This window comes from Balaenoptera acutorostrata, chromosome 13 (assembly GCF_949987535.1).
Source record: "Balaenoptera acutorostrata chromosome 13, mBalAcu1.1, whole genome shotgun sequence".
Classification (NCBI taxonomy): domain Eukaryota; kingdom Metazoa; phylum Chordata; class Mammalia; order Artiodactyla; family Balaenopteridae; genus Balaenoptera; species Balaenoptera acutorostrata.
In genome coordinates this window covers 71,122,552-71,140,484 of record NC_080076.1, presented here as the reverse complement: position 1 = coordinate 71,140,484, position 17,933 = coordinate 71,122,552, and the positions used below count along the sequence as shown (strand labels likewise).

At 49.6% G+C, this 17,933-nt stretch overlaps 1 protein-coding gene across 1 annotated transcript in view; it reads right to left on the bottom strand.

The window, feature by feature from the left end:
• Positions 1-17,933, bottom strand: part of ZNRF3 (zinc and ring finger 3) — a 146,367-nt gene that overhangs the window by 8,731 nt on the left and 119,703 nt on the right. Inside the window, exons 3-4 of the mRNA XM_057526534.1 lie at positions 981-1,055; positions 433-564 (exon numbers count right to left, since the gene is read on the bottom strand). Of these exons, the coding sequence (XP_057382517.1) occupies positions 433-564; positions 981-1,055 (207 nt within the window). The remainder of the gene's footprint in view (positions 1-432; positions 565-980; positions 1,056-17,933) is intronic.

Sequence of the window (17,933 nt, the reverse complement as noted above, 5' to 3'; positions counted from 1 at the left end):
CAGTAATGCATTTGCCCCATAGGAAGAAGGAAGCACAGGCCTTATCCTCTAGTCTAGGCCAGACAGAAGGAGGGAGATACAGGAAGCTGAGTGCGGGGTGTCCTTCCCTTCAGTGCTCCTCAGTTAGCCTTTCACAGGGAGATGGGACAGAAGAGAAAAAAGGACAGGAGGTTACCCAGAGGGGATGCCGGGTGGAAGAGACATTTGGTCACAAATCACCTATCTCTGGAAGGACTTTTCAAATCCCCTCTAGAGGAGCCGGGTGAAATTTCTCCCTGGCCTCCAGCCTTACGTCTGATCTAAACCTGCAGGAACCTGGGGCGCATCAGCATTGTAGACGGAAAGAAGGCAGGAGCAAAAGGCCAAAGCCCAAAGGGGATTAAGGCACAGGCGGCAGCAGGGAAGGTGGCGGCGTGGCCAGCGGAGGCTCACTCGAGGAGGGCGGTGCTGGATCCTTGCTCGAGCCACTTTCTGCTTGTTGACAATGTTCATCAGCTTGATGGCGTCTGCGCCCTTCACGTACACCACTGGCCTCTTGAGTGGGTCTTCTGACCCCTGGTTTAGCTAAGGAAGGAGAGGAGGTCCTGGTTAGAAGACATAATTACTTCAAGAAGCAGGAGAGAGAAAGAAAGGCTGGAGGAAAAGAACACGAAGTACCCTTTTGGAAATCCTCAAACTCCTCAAGCATCATAGGCTTGGAGCTCCCAGAAGGACGAGGCTGAGGATGATGCCCCTTTTAGGATGGAGCGGGACCCCAGAAGGGTCTTTGAAAAGTGCCTCACCAACCCTCAACTTCTTGGCTCTTACCCCTCTTGATACACTTGCCTTGGAGTGTGATGTGCAAACACGGATAACTAACGAGGGCAGACAAGCGCAAGGGCCCTGAGGATGAGGGTGACACGACCGTGAGAAGCCAGGCTAAGTAAAGGAGGTGCTTCTCTCAGGGACACTGCAGCATTGGCCTGGCCCGAGGAGCTTACCTGGTCGATAGCTTCTGGGTTTTCAGACACATCGAAGATGACTGCAGTGGCTCCCCGCTGCACGGCTCGCTTGGCCTGGCAGAGTGAAAAAGAGCAGGTTGGCACCCTGGTCCTTACCTTTCCGAAGCTGGCCTTGGAAATCAGACCTGTATTCGAATGCAGAATCTGACAGTCACCAATTTATGTGACTGGGTGAGTTACTAACTTTCCTAAGCCTCAACTTGCCCATCTGTTTAAAAAAAAGGGGAGTGGGGGGTGGGCAATAGCACCTTGTACAGTTATCCTGGGAACCAAATGAGTTAGAAATGGTGAAAATAAATAGCTGGGTACTCAATTAACCTTTGTCTCCCTATCCAGCCTAAATCTTAAAATCAAACTACAAATCAGCAACCTGCCCAGTCAGCATAAAGGTAGTGGTTTCAGTATTTTCTGCTATGAACACAGGGCCGTTGGCAGCTAAAGCAAATGCCTTTGGTCCTTCTCTTGCGGTCCTGCTTCCTCCCCACATCATCCAGCACCGCAGTTAGAGGAACATACTGAGTATTTCCGAAGGAATCTCAAAACGGTCAATTTTAATAAGTGACATAAGCTAAAGACCTTTGGACATGCTGTCGGGGGAAAAGCTACGAGAAATAATTGTAAATGGGGATTTAGAGCAGTTGGCTGCCAAACCTGGCTGCACATCAGAAACCACTTGGGAAGTTTGTAAAGCAGATTTCCTGGCTCAAACCACAGAGACTGATTCAGCAGGGCTGGAGTAAGGCCCAGGAAACTGAGTTCTGAAGGTTTTCTGAGGGATTCTGATGATTCAACCACTTGGGGAACTACTGATCAGAGATGAGATTAGAATGTTTTAGGAACAAATGAGAAGGGGTGGGATTCTCTTTTGGAGGAAAGGATTCCTTTCCACCCCAGTGAACCTTCTAATTTCATGTCCAGCTAAGGGGACAACGGGTAGAAGCTGAGGAAGAACAAGATGTAAGACATAATCCTTGCTTATAGGAACCTGAATCTCGTTAGGGAAGCGAGACACCTCTAACGGGTGGGGGGAGGGCTCAAAACAAAAACCAAACCCCCTGTAAGATGGGCAAATGATGGCTAGTACTCAAGAGATCAAGAAAGTCTCTGTGAGCCAGAGTGCTTGAGAAAGAATAAAATCTGAATTCCTTCTGCACAGGAAAGCAACACTGAGCCTTAGACCAGAATGTGGCTAGAGCAATGGCTCCATCAGCCACCAGAGGGCGGTCTTACCTCACAGCTTCTACAACAAGCCAGCTCCCTGTACTTGGTACTAAATAAGCAGGACGGTGGATTGTCAGGGATGCAGCAAAGTCCTCCGCAACTGAACAAGCTCAGACACCTGAGTGCTGTGCTGCAGAAGCTGTCCTTGTTCTGCTGGGGACCCTTTCCTGTTGAACTGAGATTCGATGTATTTAGTCTGCTCTGCCGCTTGCCCGTCCCACCCCGTTTCCCCGCCAGCACGCTGCATCAGGAGGGGCCCCTGGGCGCTGTCTCCATCTCTGCCAGACAAGCTGCCAGTGGTGGGTGAGTTAGAGTCTCTTTCAGCCCCAGCCTCAGTTTCCCCATCTGTAAAAGGAGGAGGGAGCCTGTGTCATGAGGACTAGGGTCCCTTCCAGTTCCCAGTCTTGGCCACTCAAGGAGGCAAGGGACTGTCCAGAGCGATGCAGAAAGAGCTGCAACAGCTGTCACTTGCCTCCAGCAAGAGAGGACATGATGGCCCAGTGAGAAAGTGGGCCAGGTGGTGTCACTTTCCTCCATAAATCTCTTTAGGGGCACAGACCCCTTTGCCTGAGGTCAACAGGCCCTCGGGGGCTCCAGAGTTAACTAACAGCAAGTGGGGTAGTCCAGCCGTGTTCACAAATTCAGGGACGCAGAGGGCCCTGAGGGACAGCACCACAAACGAGGAAATAAACAGGACTTCTCATTCCTTTATTTGGCTTTTGTTCCCTGCTTGAGCACATCAAACAGCACCTGAGGGGACTGTGCGTGCAGCTCCCTCTTGCTTGGGAGCTTCAACGGGGTGCATCTGGAGAGCCTGGAGGCCGCGGGGCAGTGCAAGCCTTGGCTGCCGCCTGCTCCCGCCTCCAGCCCCCCTGGCTTCACGAGGAGGCAGAAGTCACAGGTATCTGGAGGCCAGGCATGACCCCCATGGGCTAGGCACGTTTTAAAAGACATTTTAAACAAAATCTAGGAGGGAGGAGTCATCTCCAGGTTTCTCGAGTGAAAAGAGCAGGTCAAGAATAAGGTGCTTAATCCTGTTTATAGCTCAACTTTAGACACAACCAGGTTAATGCACAGGGTCCAAAGTACTAATATTTTGAGAAAATGATAATTCTCACAGTCGGCTTACTTTAAAAGTTACGTTTAATGTAAGCTGCTGTTAAAGTAAGGTTGTATTTCCTGCACTCAGGACTGGACAGGAGGCAAGTCAGGATTACATCAGGAACTCGCCTGTCAGGAGCAAGGCTTGGGATTGACAATAGGCCATGAAATGGCCATGAATATGGCCATTCCTCGCCATGAACGACACGTTGATCACACTATTCCCAAAACAAATGAAAACATAGAACACTACTTGGTCATACTTTCCCCCTTGCCCCACATTTTCAGTTTAAAAATTGATGAGGCATCCTTGAACATGTCTTCATATGTTAGATCTTTCACTGTTTTCTCCAGTCAAGCTTGGGCTGGAATATTATTTCAAAACCCTGTCTTTATAAAGGCACACACCCAATGTCCAAATTTCTCAGAATAAGGCTGTTTCAACAAAAGGCTGAGAAAGATGCAGCTTGGTGCCTGTTGCTAGATGAAGGTCACTGGTCACTGGGCTTCAGTTGGAGAGGGCAGTTACCCTTGACCTATGCACAGACTGGATTGGGAAGAAGAGCATGAGAAGGGTGTGAGCAGCAGAAAGCAGGTGGGATGTCCTGGCAAGGCCTCCCAGAAGCAGCTGAAGGCCTTGCCTACTGACCTCTGCTTGCCCTTCCCCTCACCCCACTCACACAGGTGTTCCCCACCCTTCATCACCGCTGCTGCTTCCATCAGGCCAGGAAAGGTTGGCACCAGCCAGCAGGTGACCACAAGCCCTGCAGCAGAATGAGGAATAAAAGGTTGTCATGGGGGCTTCCCTGGTGGCGCAGCAGTTAAGAATCTGCCTGCCAATCCAGGGGACACGGGTTCGAGCCCTGGTCTGGGAAGATCCCACATGCCGCGGAGCAACTAGGCCCGTGAGCCACAACTACTGAGCCTGCGCATCTGGAGCCTGTGTTCCGCGACAAGAGAGGCCGCGATAGTGAGAGGCCCGCGCACCGCGATGAAGAGTGGCCCCTGCTTGCCACAACTAGAGAAAGCCCTCGCACAGAAACGAAGACCCAACACAGCCATAAATAAATAAATAGATAAAAAAGTGAAATTCTAAAAAAAAAAAAAAAAAGGTTGTCATGGTCTCTCATTTACCCTTCCAGGGCTGTGAGACCCGAGGCTAGACAGTTGTCACAGCCACTGAGACACGTAGCAAAAGCACAAACATCTGCAGACTTACATCTTGCAAAGTACAAAAGGTCAAGCTCTAGAAGACAGGATCTTACGTGGCTGGCACTTACGGCAATGCGAGACTCCTATGGTATTCACTAAAAGTTTATTCTAATTGAAAGCAAACCTGCCTGGACCGTACTCTTGGGTTACTGCTCCCTGAATGTGGATGTGGTTTTCCCCTAAGAAAGTGCTTCTATCAATATGTTTGAGTCTTGGGACTTCCCTGGCGGTCCAGTGGTTAAGACTCCACACTCTAAATGCAGGGGGCTTGTGAATTTCTGGATGCATGGGGGGCATTCTGATAAGAATAGTCCCATTACCACCTTGTGGGTGAGAAAACCTACAGCCTAGAGTCTGCTTGGGTTTCAATTAAATTCAGGAATTCCAATCAGGAATGGACCTGGTGCTCTCCCCAGTGTGTGCAGTTACACCCAGACTTGGTTCGGGGCTTGGTCCCACCCCATAGCTACTCCACAGAGCCCCTGGGAACAGATTCCATTTCCCCGTTTATCCGTTTCTTCGTCAAGCACTGGACATGGCGTCCCCAGTGCCTAATCTTTATTGTAGGAAAACTTTCGATAGCATACAACCTTAATCGGAAATAACCCAAAAGATGGCCCCAAATCTCCTTTGTCCCAAACGCCTGACCAGAGGATAACCCAGGAAGCTGGACTGTTAGCACTGATATGGAGGCTTGTGTCTTCAACCTCTCACAGGAAGTTCTGACATATGGGGGCTTCAAGCAGACTTTTTTTTTTTGCCTCTATTGAATATAATTTCCCATTCTGGTCTTTTTGTACTTATCTAAGCTTCTAACAAGTCATTTAAATTTTTTTGTTAATATGTTTAAGGCTGTGATATATCCCTTCAGATACGCTACTCATATCTTTTTGATATTTGGGCTATTCCAGTTTTTTCTTTATTCTTGTAATTAATGCCACGTTGAATGAATCTTGGCTTACATTTCCAATTTTCTTAGGATGGATGCCCAGGGCCAAAGAATATGAAGATTATTAAGAATCTTAATACAATCCACATAGGATTTTAATGCCCCTCCTTATAAACCCACTCAACTCTTAATTTATCTGCAGTAATGACAAGATAAGATGACACAGACAGTAAAAGACAAATCTGTCAACAGATTTAACTTCTGGATAAAGTGGCCCATTGGTGAGCTGGCTAGGAGGAGGCAGGCAGTCTCAGAGTAACTCTCTGCGTGATCCTTCACGTGCACAAAGGTCTCCAGAGTGAACTATAATGAGTTGATCTTACCTAGCCTACTGATTCTTCAAGGTCAAGTTCATGTGCAAAGCCTGCCGCATAAGACCGGTAAGTGCCTCTCTTTAGTGAAAAGCAGCTTTTATCCCTCATCTTAGTTCTAATACCGGTCAAGATTCTCCTCTGCCACTTATCACTTTCTGGGATGCATTTTTCTCCGCAAGTGTGACCATCTTTAGTATTTTTGCTATTAATAAAAGTAATATGAGCTTGACATGAAAATTTTAAAATAATTGAGAAACTGAAAGCAAAAGATAATCTACCTATTACCTCCCTATATCCCAGCTTTATAATAGTGTGGTTTATATCTTTCCATTTTTTTTAAACTCATATATTAGCAGCAATAAAATGCTTATGTTTATATACACTCATATACCAAAATATACTTAAAAATAAATTGGATGTATATAATGTTCTCAACTCTTGCCATTTTCCCCCTTAACTCAACCATTTACTCAACAATATTATATGCAGTGATGCAGAAAAATGTCCATTCTTCTTACCAGCTACATATATTCTTCCATTATATGGAGCTTAAGACTGTCCCTCTGACAGGCATTCAGGGGATTTCTTCATTTTCTCTATTATGAACAGTGCTGTATTTATCTTCTTGTACTAGCATTCTGGTGGAATCTATCCTTTAAATCGCTACAAGTGGCCCTGCGGAGTCGAATGGCACTAACATCTCACATGTAAATGTCTTGACTGGGTGCCAGGCTAACCTGCCCCGGGGTCTATGGAGCCAGGAGGTACATCTCTGACCGGTGTCTGTGCCCCGTAAAGCCTGACAGAGCAGACTGCCCTGGGCGCGGCCCATACTCCACAAATTAACATAGTAGGTGGCAGTAGAGTTTAATTCTATTTGAGGTGCCATTTATTACTTTATTTGTTCAACGGTAGTACTTAACCAGTTACTACGTGTGCCAGGCCTGGAGGGTACACACAGTGAGCAGAATGGTGGCCGCGCGTCCTCACGGAGCGTCCATTCTGCCAGCAGTGCTGGCACAGGCCTCTCTGAAGAGGCTGGGGGAGTCATCAGGAAAGGTCCGAGTGTTTGGTTCTGAGGGCCAATGAGGAAGAAACTACCAACCAGGAGTCACTTATCCCACATCCCTGTAGTAGGTGTCAGGGGAGGAGAGACTGTCCCAGTCAGTGTCCTTTGAGAAATGCTGCGTGTGATAAGGCTCTTAGCTACCCGGCGTCCCCAGGTTTTTTTTGACACAGGACCCTTTTTGCAGCAACTCCTGTCCACACCCTACCCTCCCTTCCATGGGAGAAATTTTGGGACCCAAGGCTCCGTGCACATGGCACGCTCACGTGACAGGAATCTCACCCCCCTAACCACTCCCTGGCTCTCACGTAAGAGGGTGAGGGATGGGCCACAGATCGACGTTTTGATCTGGAAAATGATTACTAAGGAATACACACACTGCAGTTTAAATGAGATGGTTCCTGGTATATTCAATTACAGTTGACCCTTGAACGACGTGGGGGTTAGGGTGCTAACCCTCTGCGCAGTTGAAGGAAAATCCGTGTGTAACTCAGTCACCCTCCGTAATCTTGGTTCCTCTGTCTCCAAGGTCCTCTGTACCCGCAGTTCTGCATCCACAGATTCAACCAACTGGGATGTGTAGCACTGTAATATTTACTACCGAAAAAAACCCCGTGTATAAGTGGGCTGCATGGTTCAAACCTGTGTTGTTCAAGGGTCAACTGTATACAGTTCAATTTGACAACTACTTAAGAGGGCCAACTGTGTGCCAGGAGCCCCAAGAAAGATACAAGCCAGGACCTCCTAGAAGTGTCTGTCTCTACACACTTGCTGGTGTCCTGGGGGAAGAGATCTTGCTTAGCAAGGAGCAGGGTGAGGGCGCTGAGGTCTCTTCCTTTCTTACCCGAGAGAGTGTTCTCTTGCAGCTCTCCTCTGGCACACTGATACAGCAGTATGACCCAAGGTGGCAGAAACCATGATCATGGAGAATCCAGAATGGCACCAGAGTCCCAGGGCTTAGTTTCCACAACCTGGCATCAGCTTTCTGCTTCAGCAGGGTCCCCAAGCTCCTTCTGCCACTGTTCCCGGGGCAGAGCTCACTGTTCTTGCTCAGGCTGATACAGGTGCATGGGCCTACCCTCCATGCAGTCCTCACATTCCTACAACCAGGGCTCCCTCCTTAGGGAGGTGCCCCGCTAGCGCCCCCCAGGGGGCCAAGCTAAACTACAACCCTTTGCCCTCACCCCTACACTCAACTGCTTACTAAGTTTTGCTGATTCCATCTTCCAAATCCATCCACTGTTTTTCCATCTCCACTGCTGCCACCCTGTACAGGACACCAGACTTCCCACGTGAGTCACAAAACACTCCCCCCGGGGGTTCCTTAGTCCACCCCGCCTGCCCCTGGTAGGGTCTCCACGCAGCATAAGAGGGACTTTTCTAGTCAATAAACCACAGATCTGACCTGCCCCACTCTCCCTGAACGACTCTGTGTCTGCTCTTAGAATAAGATGTGACTTCCCTGGCTTTTAGCAAACTCAACACTCCAGCCCCAGTGTTGACTAGGAGGAGCCTCTATAGGTGAGCCTGCCCACCTGCTGGGGAAACACACTGTGTCTCCCCACAGCCCGCCTTACCTCCTCTAACTCTCACTGCCTTGGGTGTCACTCCCTCCGCACTGCCTGGCCTGCCGCCTGCCTCTGAGCCCCATGGGTGCAGCTCTTGTGACATCACACTGTAACTGTTTACTTAAAGTGCCTCCCTCACTAGAGGGCAGCGAAGGCCTCAGACTTCTTTCCTGCTCAATGCCCAGAATCCCACAAAGAGCCTGGCACAGGGTAAAAGACCAAGAAATGTCTGTTGCTTAACCTAAAAAGGATGAGCTTTTGCCCTTGGGGTTAGCATCAAACACCCTGGGCCCTGCTACTCCAAACACAGGCTGTAGCTCGCTCCAGGCCACCTGATCTCCTGTTTCTTTTGACTCTTGAATTGTGGAAGGTCCAATTCTCTACCATATCTTCTTGGAACTCAAGATTCTCCGCACTGCAGATGTTCAGGATTTGGTTTCTTATTAACCACATGCCTGTCTTCTGCTGTAGCGCTTGCTGATGGGTCTTTTATTGGTGGTTGGTTCTGATGTAGGAATTATTCTCCCTGGGCAACCTCGACCCCAGTCACTGAAAGTGGCTCTGCCTCGTGGTGGTTCTTTATGGGGCCCCAGGCCTCTCGTGAACACATCTCCGATGTCAGAGCTCTCAGAAAACGAGCCTGTGCACTTGCAGAGTCTGCCCTTTCTACTCGAGGGAGGAATGCAAGCCTCCCTGAGAACTTTCACCAAAGGAAAGCTGACCAAACGATCAGCTTCGGGCATATCCACAGGGACAAACGGCAGGAGATGTGGATTTTCAGTTTTCTCCCGATATCACTTAGGGGAACTTTGCTTTTCTTCACCCTAAAAGACTGATGGAAAAAGATGGCCTGCACCACACAGGAGACAGTGTGTGGACACTGGCCTGCCCTCCCCACCTGCTGTGAAGATCCTGGGAACTGGCCGTAGATTCCAAACTCTAAACTCAGTGGTGGCCTCAGGTGGAGCAATGAGAGACCAAAAGCACAGGCTTGCGAGGCTCATCCACCTGAGGCCTGAGCTTCAAGCACGCCACTGCCAGGAACCCAGGGCCGGTAACAAGCCCTGCTTAGGCTGCCACTGCCACAGGGCCTGCTCCTGTGGCCAGGGAGGGGCAAGGGCCTGTCAACACGACAGAGACCCACCAGCCAGACCCAGAGACACCCCGCCTGACGGCCACCAGTCTCTCTTGGCTGCTCCCACCCCAGTGCAAACAAGCCAGAGCTCACCATGTCTCTTTATGCCCCTCCCTCTGGAGGCCACTAAGTGGATTTTAAAGCTGCCCTCCTCACTTTTTCCTTTCCTCCTCCCCCGTGTTCTTCACTGAGTAGTGACCACCCAGGCACCGGGCTCTTGAGCATTCTGGTCAGCTGCTGTGCCCTGAAGCATGAGTCACTGCACGACAGGGGACACTCTTGCCAGGCAAGGGGGCTTGCAAGGCCCGTCTCACCAAGAGCCCTGTTTTCCTACAGAAACCTTTCATTCCATAGGAAATGAGGTCACACACCAGCGCACATGGGTAACTGGTGAGAAAATCCTGGTGCCAAGAAGGGGGCGGGGCATCAGAAGAAGTGGCCAGAAAAAACCGACCCTAACACCTTAACTTGCACAAACCATCAGGGGAATCACCTGCAGCTCTGGGGGAATCTGTAGGGGGTAGGCAGGAAGGGGGGCACATAGCTTAAAAAATAACCTGGTTTCTTTTACAGTATGTACAACAAACACGATCTTTGCAAACCAAACGTGCAGGGCATTTGGCTAGTTTACTGTCACGACTTGGAGCCCCTAACCCACTGCCTAAGGCAGACCAACGCAAAACAGCCCCCACGGAGTGGAGGTCGGGGTGCCGGGCAGCCAGGCGGGCTCACTTTCCGCGGCGGGAGGAGGCGGGTGGGGGGTGGAGGTGGGTGGCGCAGCCCGGCCCACTCCACCGGCTCCTGGCTCCGGGGCTTGGCTGCAGCCGGGCCTGACCTTCCAGGTTTCCCTGGCCGGAGATCAAAGCGCCAGAGCCACAAACACGGCTCAGAACTCCGAGGCCCCGCGGCCACCCCCGTCCCCGGTCCCTCCCCCTCGGCTTCCCCACACCCCCAGCCCCTCCCCCCACCCGGTGGGGCCGCCTTCGGGGGGGGGCGGGGGCGGGGGCGGGGGCGGGCTCCCATCCGGCCTCCTCTGACCCTAGCTCGCCGGCCGGGCCCCTCCCACCCGGAGAAGGTACTCCTCGCCATAATTAAAGTCATTAAGCCTCCAAAGTCTGTCGGCTGCTGGTTCTGAGCTCCGGAACGAAGGTGATGCATTTTAAGTCCCAGTGAAGATTATGCTCATCTATTTAGGAGACATGTAGCAGCGAGAACTCAGCGGTTAAGTTAGTGGTTAAGGCTGCCTAAGTTTAGCGTTATTTATTCTCAAAATATGTAGCAGCCCCACTTAATTTCTCCTAATTAAAGGAACCGGCAGAAGAGACTGGAGGCCGCGGCCGTGTCACGGCGCCATTACCAGGTTGGTGCCCTTCACAATCAGAAAATACTGGGTCTCAAACGGAAATGCGTTTCCCTAGATCTTAATCTTAAACATAGACATTTAGGCCAGTTCCAAGAAACACAATGATCCTCTTTGTTTTAACACCTGACAAGGAGCACCAAAACCCAGGAAGCTGTCCACACCCTCCGCTCCGTCGCCACTGCCGGGTCAGGGGGTGTTATGGAAAAACGTCGGCAGTTGGCTTGTTTTGTGAGATGTCTATGGCTGCAAGAGAAACTTCTGGAAGAACCTGTTAGCTGCTAGCTATTCCGGGTTGTTTCCAGAAATCCCACTTCAGGCCAAATCTTACAAAGTCAGCAACTAGAAACTTCAAAAAGGACCACCCCCTTCTCTGCATATGGCAGCGAACACTTGTTTATAAACAAGTGTTAATTAGGTGGCGGAATGGTGCTTAACAAGGAACAACAGTGCCTGCAAAGTCTGAAGACCATACAGTCTCCCTTCCACCAAGATAGTGGAGGCGGGGTTCTTGTTGAGGCTGAGCTGGGTGGACTTGCTTCTCAACCTTGGCCCACTGGGGAGGCAACTGGGCCCCGCCCACCCCTCGAGATGCCTATTTCATCTATGTGGAATGGAGCCCCACAGAAGTATTTTTCTCAAAGTTTCCCAGTTAGTTTTAAAATTCAGGTAGGGCTGAGTACCACTGAGCCCCAAACTGCACGAAGCCTCTGGGATGCCTGTCAGATGCACATTCCAGACCCTTTCCTGGTTCAGCTGGACTCACAGAGGTCCAGAAGCTGCCTACCCAGCACCCCAGGCAAAACTTGTGATGAGGCAAAGGAACATGGTAGAGAATTCCTGAATCAGGTGGCAAACTGAAAAAACAAAACAAAACAAAAACCCAAGATATTTTGATTATATGACTTTCTTATTTTTAAGTTAGTGAACTTAAGTGAACTTTAAGTTAGTGAGAAAGCTCACCCCTGGCCCACTGTGCATTTTGAGGGGGGCTTACACACATGAGAGTGGACACCCCAGCCTTGAGGCCAAGGTCTGTCCACCCTCCTTGGGAAGACGGGTGTGCTGCTAGGATAGTCTGCGCCCAGGAGGAGGGTCTTGGAGAAGAGGTCTGCAAGGTCCTGGAAGCCAGCACAGGGTCATCTTGGGGCAATGTGGGGATCCCGGAAATGATTTAGAAGGGCACTTCCTCTTGGACTCGTCACCAGGTGGCCAGAAGCTTTAGAAGCAGGGGCTCCCTTGCCTGGTCTTGGGACGTTACTGCCCCAAAGCATCAGACTCCAAGAGGGAAAAGTAAGGAAAGTACTTATTATGTACGGGGCAAGGCAATGAGCACTTTCAAATAGCACTAAATCTGCACAGCATCTGCAGGCGAGGTGGGGCTGATTCCCATTTTACATCTGGAGGCTCAGAAGTTACATCACACAGCCATGGAGTAGTAGAGAGCTGACAATTTGACATCAGCCTCTCTCCATAATCCCAGGCTACAGAAATACTCATGTTATCCTAGGGGCTTCCAAAAATCAAGCATGATGGAGGTATGTGCACAAGTATAAACATGAATGCTGAAACTCAGGTAGTCCATTAACAGCTTATGTAAGTATTGTATTTCCCAACCCCACAAGGAAATTCCAGATATCTCTTATCCTAACCCATCTGGACTCCCTCCATCTTTTTTGGGGGGTGTGGGGGTGGCATGCCACACAGCATGTGGGATCTTTGTTCTCCAACCAGGGATCGAACCCATGCCCCCTGCATTGGAAACACAGAGTCTTAACCACTGGACCTCCAGGGAAGTCCCACGGACTCCATCTTTAAAACTCCCTTTACAAATGTCAAGCAGCTCATATAGTCAACTTAAGGAGGGATGGCAGGGTGGAAAGTTCTACTTTTGTACAAGGTTAGCTGCTTTGAAAGCTCATGTCTGTTTCATCAGAGGCTCTTTCATTCAGAGGAGTTATATCCATTGCTCTTTAGCCAATGCAAGTTCACAAACAGTACAACCTTCACCCTGTATACTTCTTAAGGATCTACGAAGCTTTTTTCAATATGGTCCTCGGCATACCCTATTGTATTGATTCCTTGTATCTGTGACTTGTATTAGAATTTAAGAATGATATAGTTTCATTATCTCAACTTCACACCAAAATCATTTGTAACAGCAACAGAACCAAATCTCTCCCCACACTTACCTTGGGCAGTGTTACCAGCTGGGTCCCCCTCAGCCTAGCTATTCTTATCTGGCCCCCAACCACAGTGGCCCTGAGGAAGAACACAGCCTGAAGGTGACTTGTGAATGGGCGGGCCAACCCAGGTTCTTTTTAGCACTGCCATGGGGGAAGGGCAGGGGGTGGAGCTGTCACCTCACACTGCTTGCGTCAAAATTCGGGCTCATCTCCCCAGCTCTGGCTGTGAGTAGACGTGACGACCTTTCTCAGCTCCCATTTGTTCACCTGCACAATGGGGATAATGCTAACAGGCAAGATGAGAAGATGCCTGGCACACGGTAAGCACTTTGGCCAGATCTCCATCTCGACACAGCACATACACTATGAGTGTTTCCTTGGGGCGCCCGGCCCTCCCCTTGACCATCTGCATACAGGGTTCCTCTCCTCTCCAGGAAGGAGAGCTGAGGCACCCTGTCTGAACCCTCCTGCAGGTCCAGTTCCCACACAGAGTGGCAGGCACTTGGGACTCACGGTGACTGTACCTTTGGAAGGTTCTGGAAGTCGACCTGAGTGTACTGCACACCATATACACACAGGAACCTCACGGTTTAGGCACCAAAACCGGCAGAAGGTGGTCAGTGGCTGTCAGAGTGGCACATCGGAATGTTCTGGGGAGCTTTTTAACAATACAGGGGCAGGGACTTCCCTGGTGGTCCAGTGGCTAAGACTCCGTGCTCCCAATGCAGGGGGCCCAGGTTCGATCCCTGCTCAGGGAACTAAGATCCCACATGCTGCAACTAAGACCCGAGGCAGCCAAATAAATAAATAAATATTACAGGGGCAGACCCCTCCCTGGAGACTGGGGGGCACTGGGCTAGAAGTGGACCCGGCCTCTGTAGGCCTGAAAGCTCCCTGGCTTGATCCTTGGGCACAGCCAAGATAGGGACCCACCAGACAAAGACCTTAAGGAGGTCAGAGGACAGGGTGGTGGGAGTGTGCTTCTCAAGCCCAGTTCACCCATCCCTTGTTCCTCCCCTCCGGAACTGCCAGATTCCTTTCTCAGTTAGACTATTTGGTTTCTAGAAACCCACTTAGGCTACTGTAACTCAGACTTAAGGAAAGCTCTCAGAAAAATGTGCTTCAAGGCAATAAGCAGTTGAGCTTCTTGGCATGTCTGGCTGTGGGAATGATACACCTCCCCGCCCCCAACCCCAAGCAGAAGCCTGGGGCTCTCATAGTCAAAGGTCTGGGGGTGGGCAGCCACTATCCCAGGCATCCTCCGGTCACCAGGCCCCCAGCAGGCAGGGTACCTGGAACCCAGCAGGCAGCAAATGCCACGGGGCACAGATGCTGGGGGGAGGTGCTGTGGCATAAGAGCAACTATCTATCCCTTACAGGGCAGGCTTTGGGGTTCACAGCTTAGGACCTCCCTGAGTCCAGGGCCCTCCACCCCCTGACTGGACAGAGCAATAGAATGTAAGTTCCAAAAGAGTCTTCTGTGATAATAGGATAATGAAAATTCAGAAAGACAAGAATTTCAAGAACGCCATTTTCAAGCTTAAGTCCCATTTTTCTTCACAAAACACATGCTTTTTTAAAAAAATAAATTTATTTATTTAATTTATTTATTTATCTATTTTTGGCTGCGTTGGGTCTTTGTTGCTGCGCGTGGGCTTTCTCTAGTTACAGCGAACCGGGGCTTCTCTTCGTTGCGGTGCGCGGGCTTCTCATTGCCGTGGCTTCTCTTGTTGCGGAGCACGGGCTCTAGGCATGTGGGCTTCAGTAGTTGTGGCACACAGGCTCAGTAGTTGTGGCTCGTGGGCTCTAGAGTGCAGGCTCAGTAGTTGTGGTGCATGGGCTTAGTTGCTATGTGGCATGTGGGATCTTTGCGGACCAGGGCTCGAACCCGTGTGCCCTGCATTGGCAGGTGGATTCTTAACCACTGCGCCACCAGGGAAGTCCCTAAAACACATGCTTTCCTGAATGAGGTCTCCAAACACACACTGAGCTGAGTTAACCAAGTCACAGAACTTGGATGCCAACTGCCCACCTAATCTCCACTTCCCTGCAAAAAGTCATGACTGCTTTGCCGTTAGGAGTGATTCTGGTGACGGGACTGTGCGTGTGGAGGGGGGATACAGGCTGCAGCAGCTCAGATGTTTTAGGCTATAAAACATAATGTGAGTTAAACCCAGAAAGGCCATATTTTAGTGTCTAATTCAAAGAACAAGCCTTAGAATCCCATTTCTATAGGCCAACAAGCTGAAGTCCACATTGAAAGTACACTCTTATTTTTTTCCGAATGCATTCCAGGCCTGGCGCTTAATAAACAGTCACAACAATGGTGGTGATGACGGAAGGGGAAGGAGAAAAGCTGAATAGGCACCAAACAGGCCTTCCTCAGGCTGAGAAAGGACCTGAGCTGGAGGAAAAAGATGCTCTCGGGCATCTCTGCCCGGTGTCAGGCAATGGTACTTCCTGCTCCTGGGTTCACAGTCCCATCCTGCCCCTCCACCTGGGCTGCAAAAGCAGTCGGGAATGAGAGCTCGCCTGTGCAGAGCTTGCAATCTCCTGACTTAGAGAGAGGGAGCTGGACCAACAAGGAAAACAAATGGATCAAGAGCCCAACTGTGTGGGACCACCCTGAGGGAGGCTCCAAACAGGTCTGGAACAGATGAGCTTGGATGGGGGTGGTGTGTGCTATGGGCTGGCGTGGTCGAGAAGGGCTTCATGGAGACCAAGACGCCCGGATGAAGAGGAAGGGAAGGCTGGCCAGGAGCTGGACACACAAGGCGCTGGCTGAGGCCACAGACCCTGCAAACACATCAAGTCCCACGAAGGGAAGAGGCGGTGCTCAATGCATGGTGATTACGCATTACAGTCCACTCCCAAGGCCGTCATATAAACACTGATTACTGCTTACTGACTCTTTTTCTCTCAGTAGCAGGCAGCACACCCACAGGTTAGTTTGTGACATAGTGTCCAAGCAGCCCCTATAGTTTACTGACATTTTTGGGTCACTAACTGAAATTTTATTTTCTCTGGAAAAGGGTTCTCTGACCCCTACACAAGCTCACTCTGCTCACTATGTGCTTACAGGGAAACGTGTAATTCTAAGTGACCGTCTTCCCCAGGAGTTAATTTAACACCTATTTCTTGAACGCCTACCATGATGGTACAATCGTATGCTGAACAGGCTCAGTCCTAGAAGATTTAGTCCCTCTTAACTTGGAGCTCCAGTAGTCACACTAGGTGCCCTGCGTGCACAGCAAGAAATACTTCCCTGAATGAAGGGAAGGCGGGGGTGGCAAGGGGGGAAGAAAGGTGCCTGCTGACAGGGCTCACATGTCTTCCCTTTACATCAGACCTCAACTCATCATCCTGTGCACGGAACCCTCACTCCGCAAATATTAAAACATCTCTCTTATCCAACAACAAATATACGGGCAATTATTGCTTCAAGAAGGCAGATTAATTTTAAAGTACAGTTTGATAGCCTTTAACTGTGCCAAAAATTGAAAAAACCAGTTAATAACTTTGAAAGTCATTATAATGAAACAGACTAAAGGGACTATGAACCACAGAAAGGTGGAGTTGGGCTGGATCACTTCCTTTGGTCAATAATAGGTCGATGACTGTGTCATTAAGAAAAGGACTTCTTGCAAAGAACAGCTTAATCCCAGGAAAAGGAAAGAGTAAGAAGGTTACATTAAGGGAATCAGGGATAATCTCTATCAATTACCCAGAGCCTTTCCTGTTGGGGAAGTCTCAAAAGAAGAACAGGAAAAGAGCTGGGTCATGATCCAGGTGCTTACGCTTTGTTTCACGATCTAGGAGCTTGGCAGTCTGGTTTGTGGTAAGTGGAGAGAGCTGAAACTAGAAAGTGCCATGGGACTCCCCCCCACAAATAAGCAGAGAATTGTAGAATATGCCAAGGTTGGTTCAAGAGGCACCCAACTATCAGGCAGGCGGGGGGGTGGTGCTGGCTGGCATCATCTTGAGGCTAAACAAGTCAAATTGTGTACCCTGCAGGAGTCTGGACATTTGGAAGGACCAGTGAGTCAAATCCAGAGGAGAGACTGAGCCTGCTTTCCCCAGCCCCAGGCACCAGCATGGCCCAGCTGAAGAGTCACTGCAGTCCTCATGCAGAGGGACAAAGGGGGCCTCTTAGGCAACAATGACCTTGACTATGGTCCATCGGAATCGATTAAGTGCCTCTCAGTCCTGGAATGGGATTAAAGAGCACCTAGTCCCACGTCCCAGATTTGCAAAGGATGCGGTGACTTCCCGAGGTCAGAGCCGCTGGCAGCAGGGGAGGGTGTTCAACTTAGAGCTGACTGCATCCTGTCAGCCCTGCCCCCCAACTTCTTTATAGTCCCTTACGTTTTGTCATGTCTGAGTTTTCCCTTTTGGAGAAAATCAAAACTTAGGGAAATCCAATGTTAGTTTTCCGAAAATAACTGAAAGATATATTTAACCAGCACCTATTAGTAAGAATATAAGTATTTTGCATATTATTTTAAGCAATCGTTTACTAGAACATTCCTATACTAAGAGGTCTGAAACCAAGCATTTAAGGAAAGAGTTTATTAAAAACTGATTTGTGAAAGGAAGAAGGTTGACTGTAATGAACTTGCTAGCAGACAAGTGTATGTTAGCCTTAAAAGGGGATGGAGTCTTGAAAAGAAGTATAAATGAAAATAATTTCAAATATACCAATTGAGCTCACTATAAAAAAAATAAATCCTAAAGTGAGTACTTTTGAAACAATACAGAAGTCCCCTAATTTCTGCCCATATACTGAGTTTGCTTTTACTGGGCATTTGCATAGCTCAGGT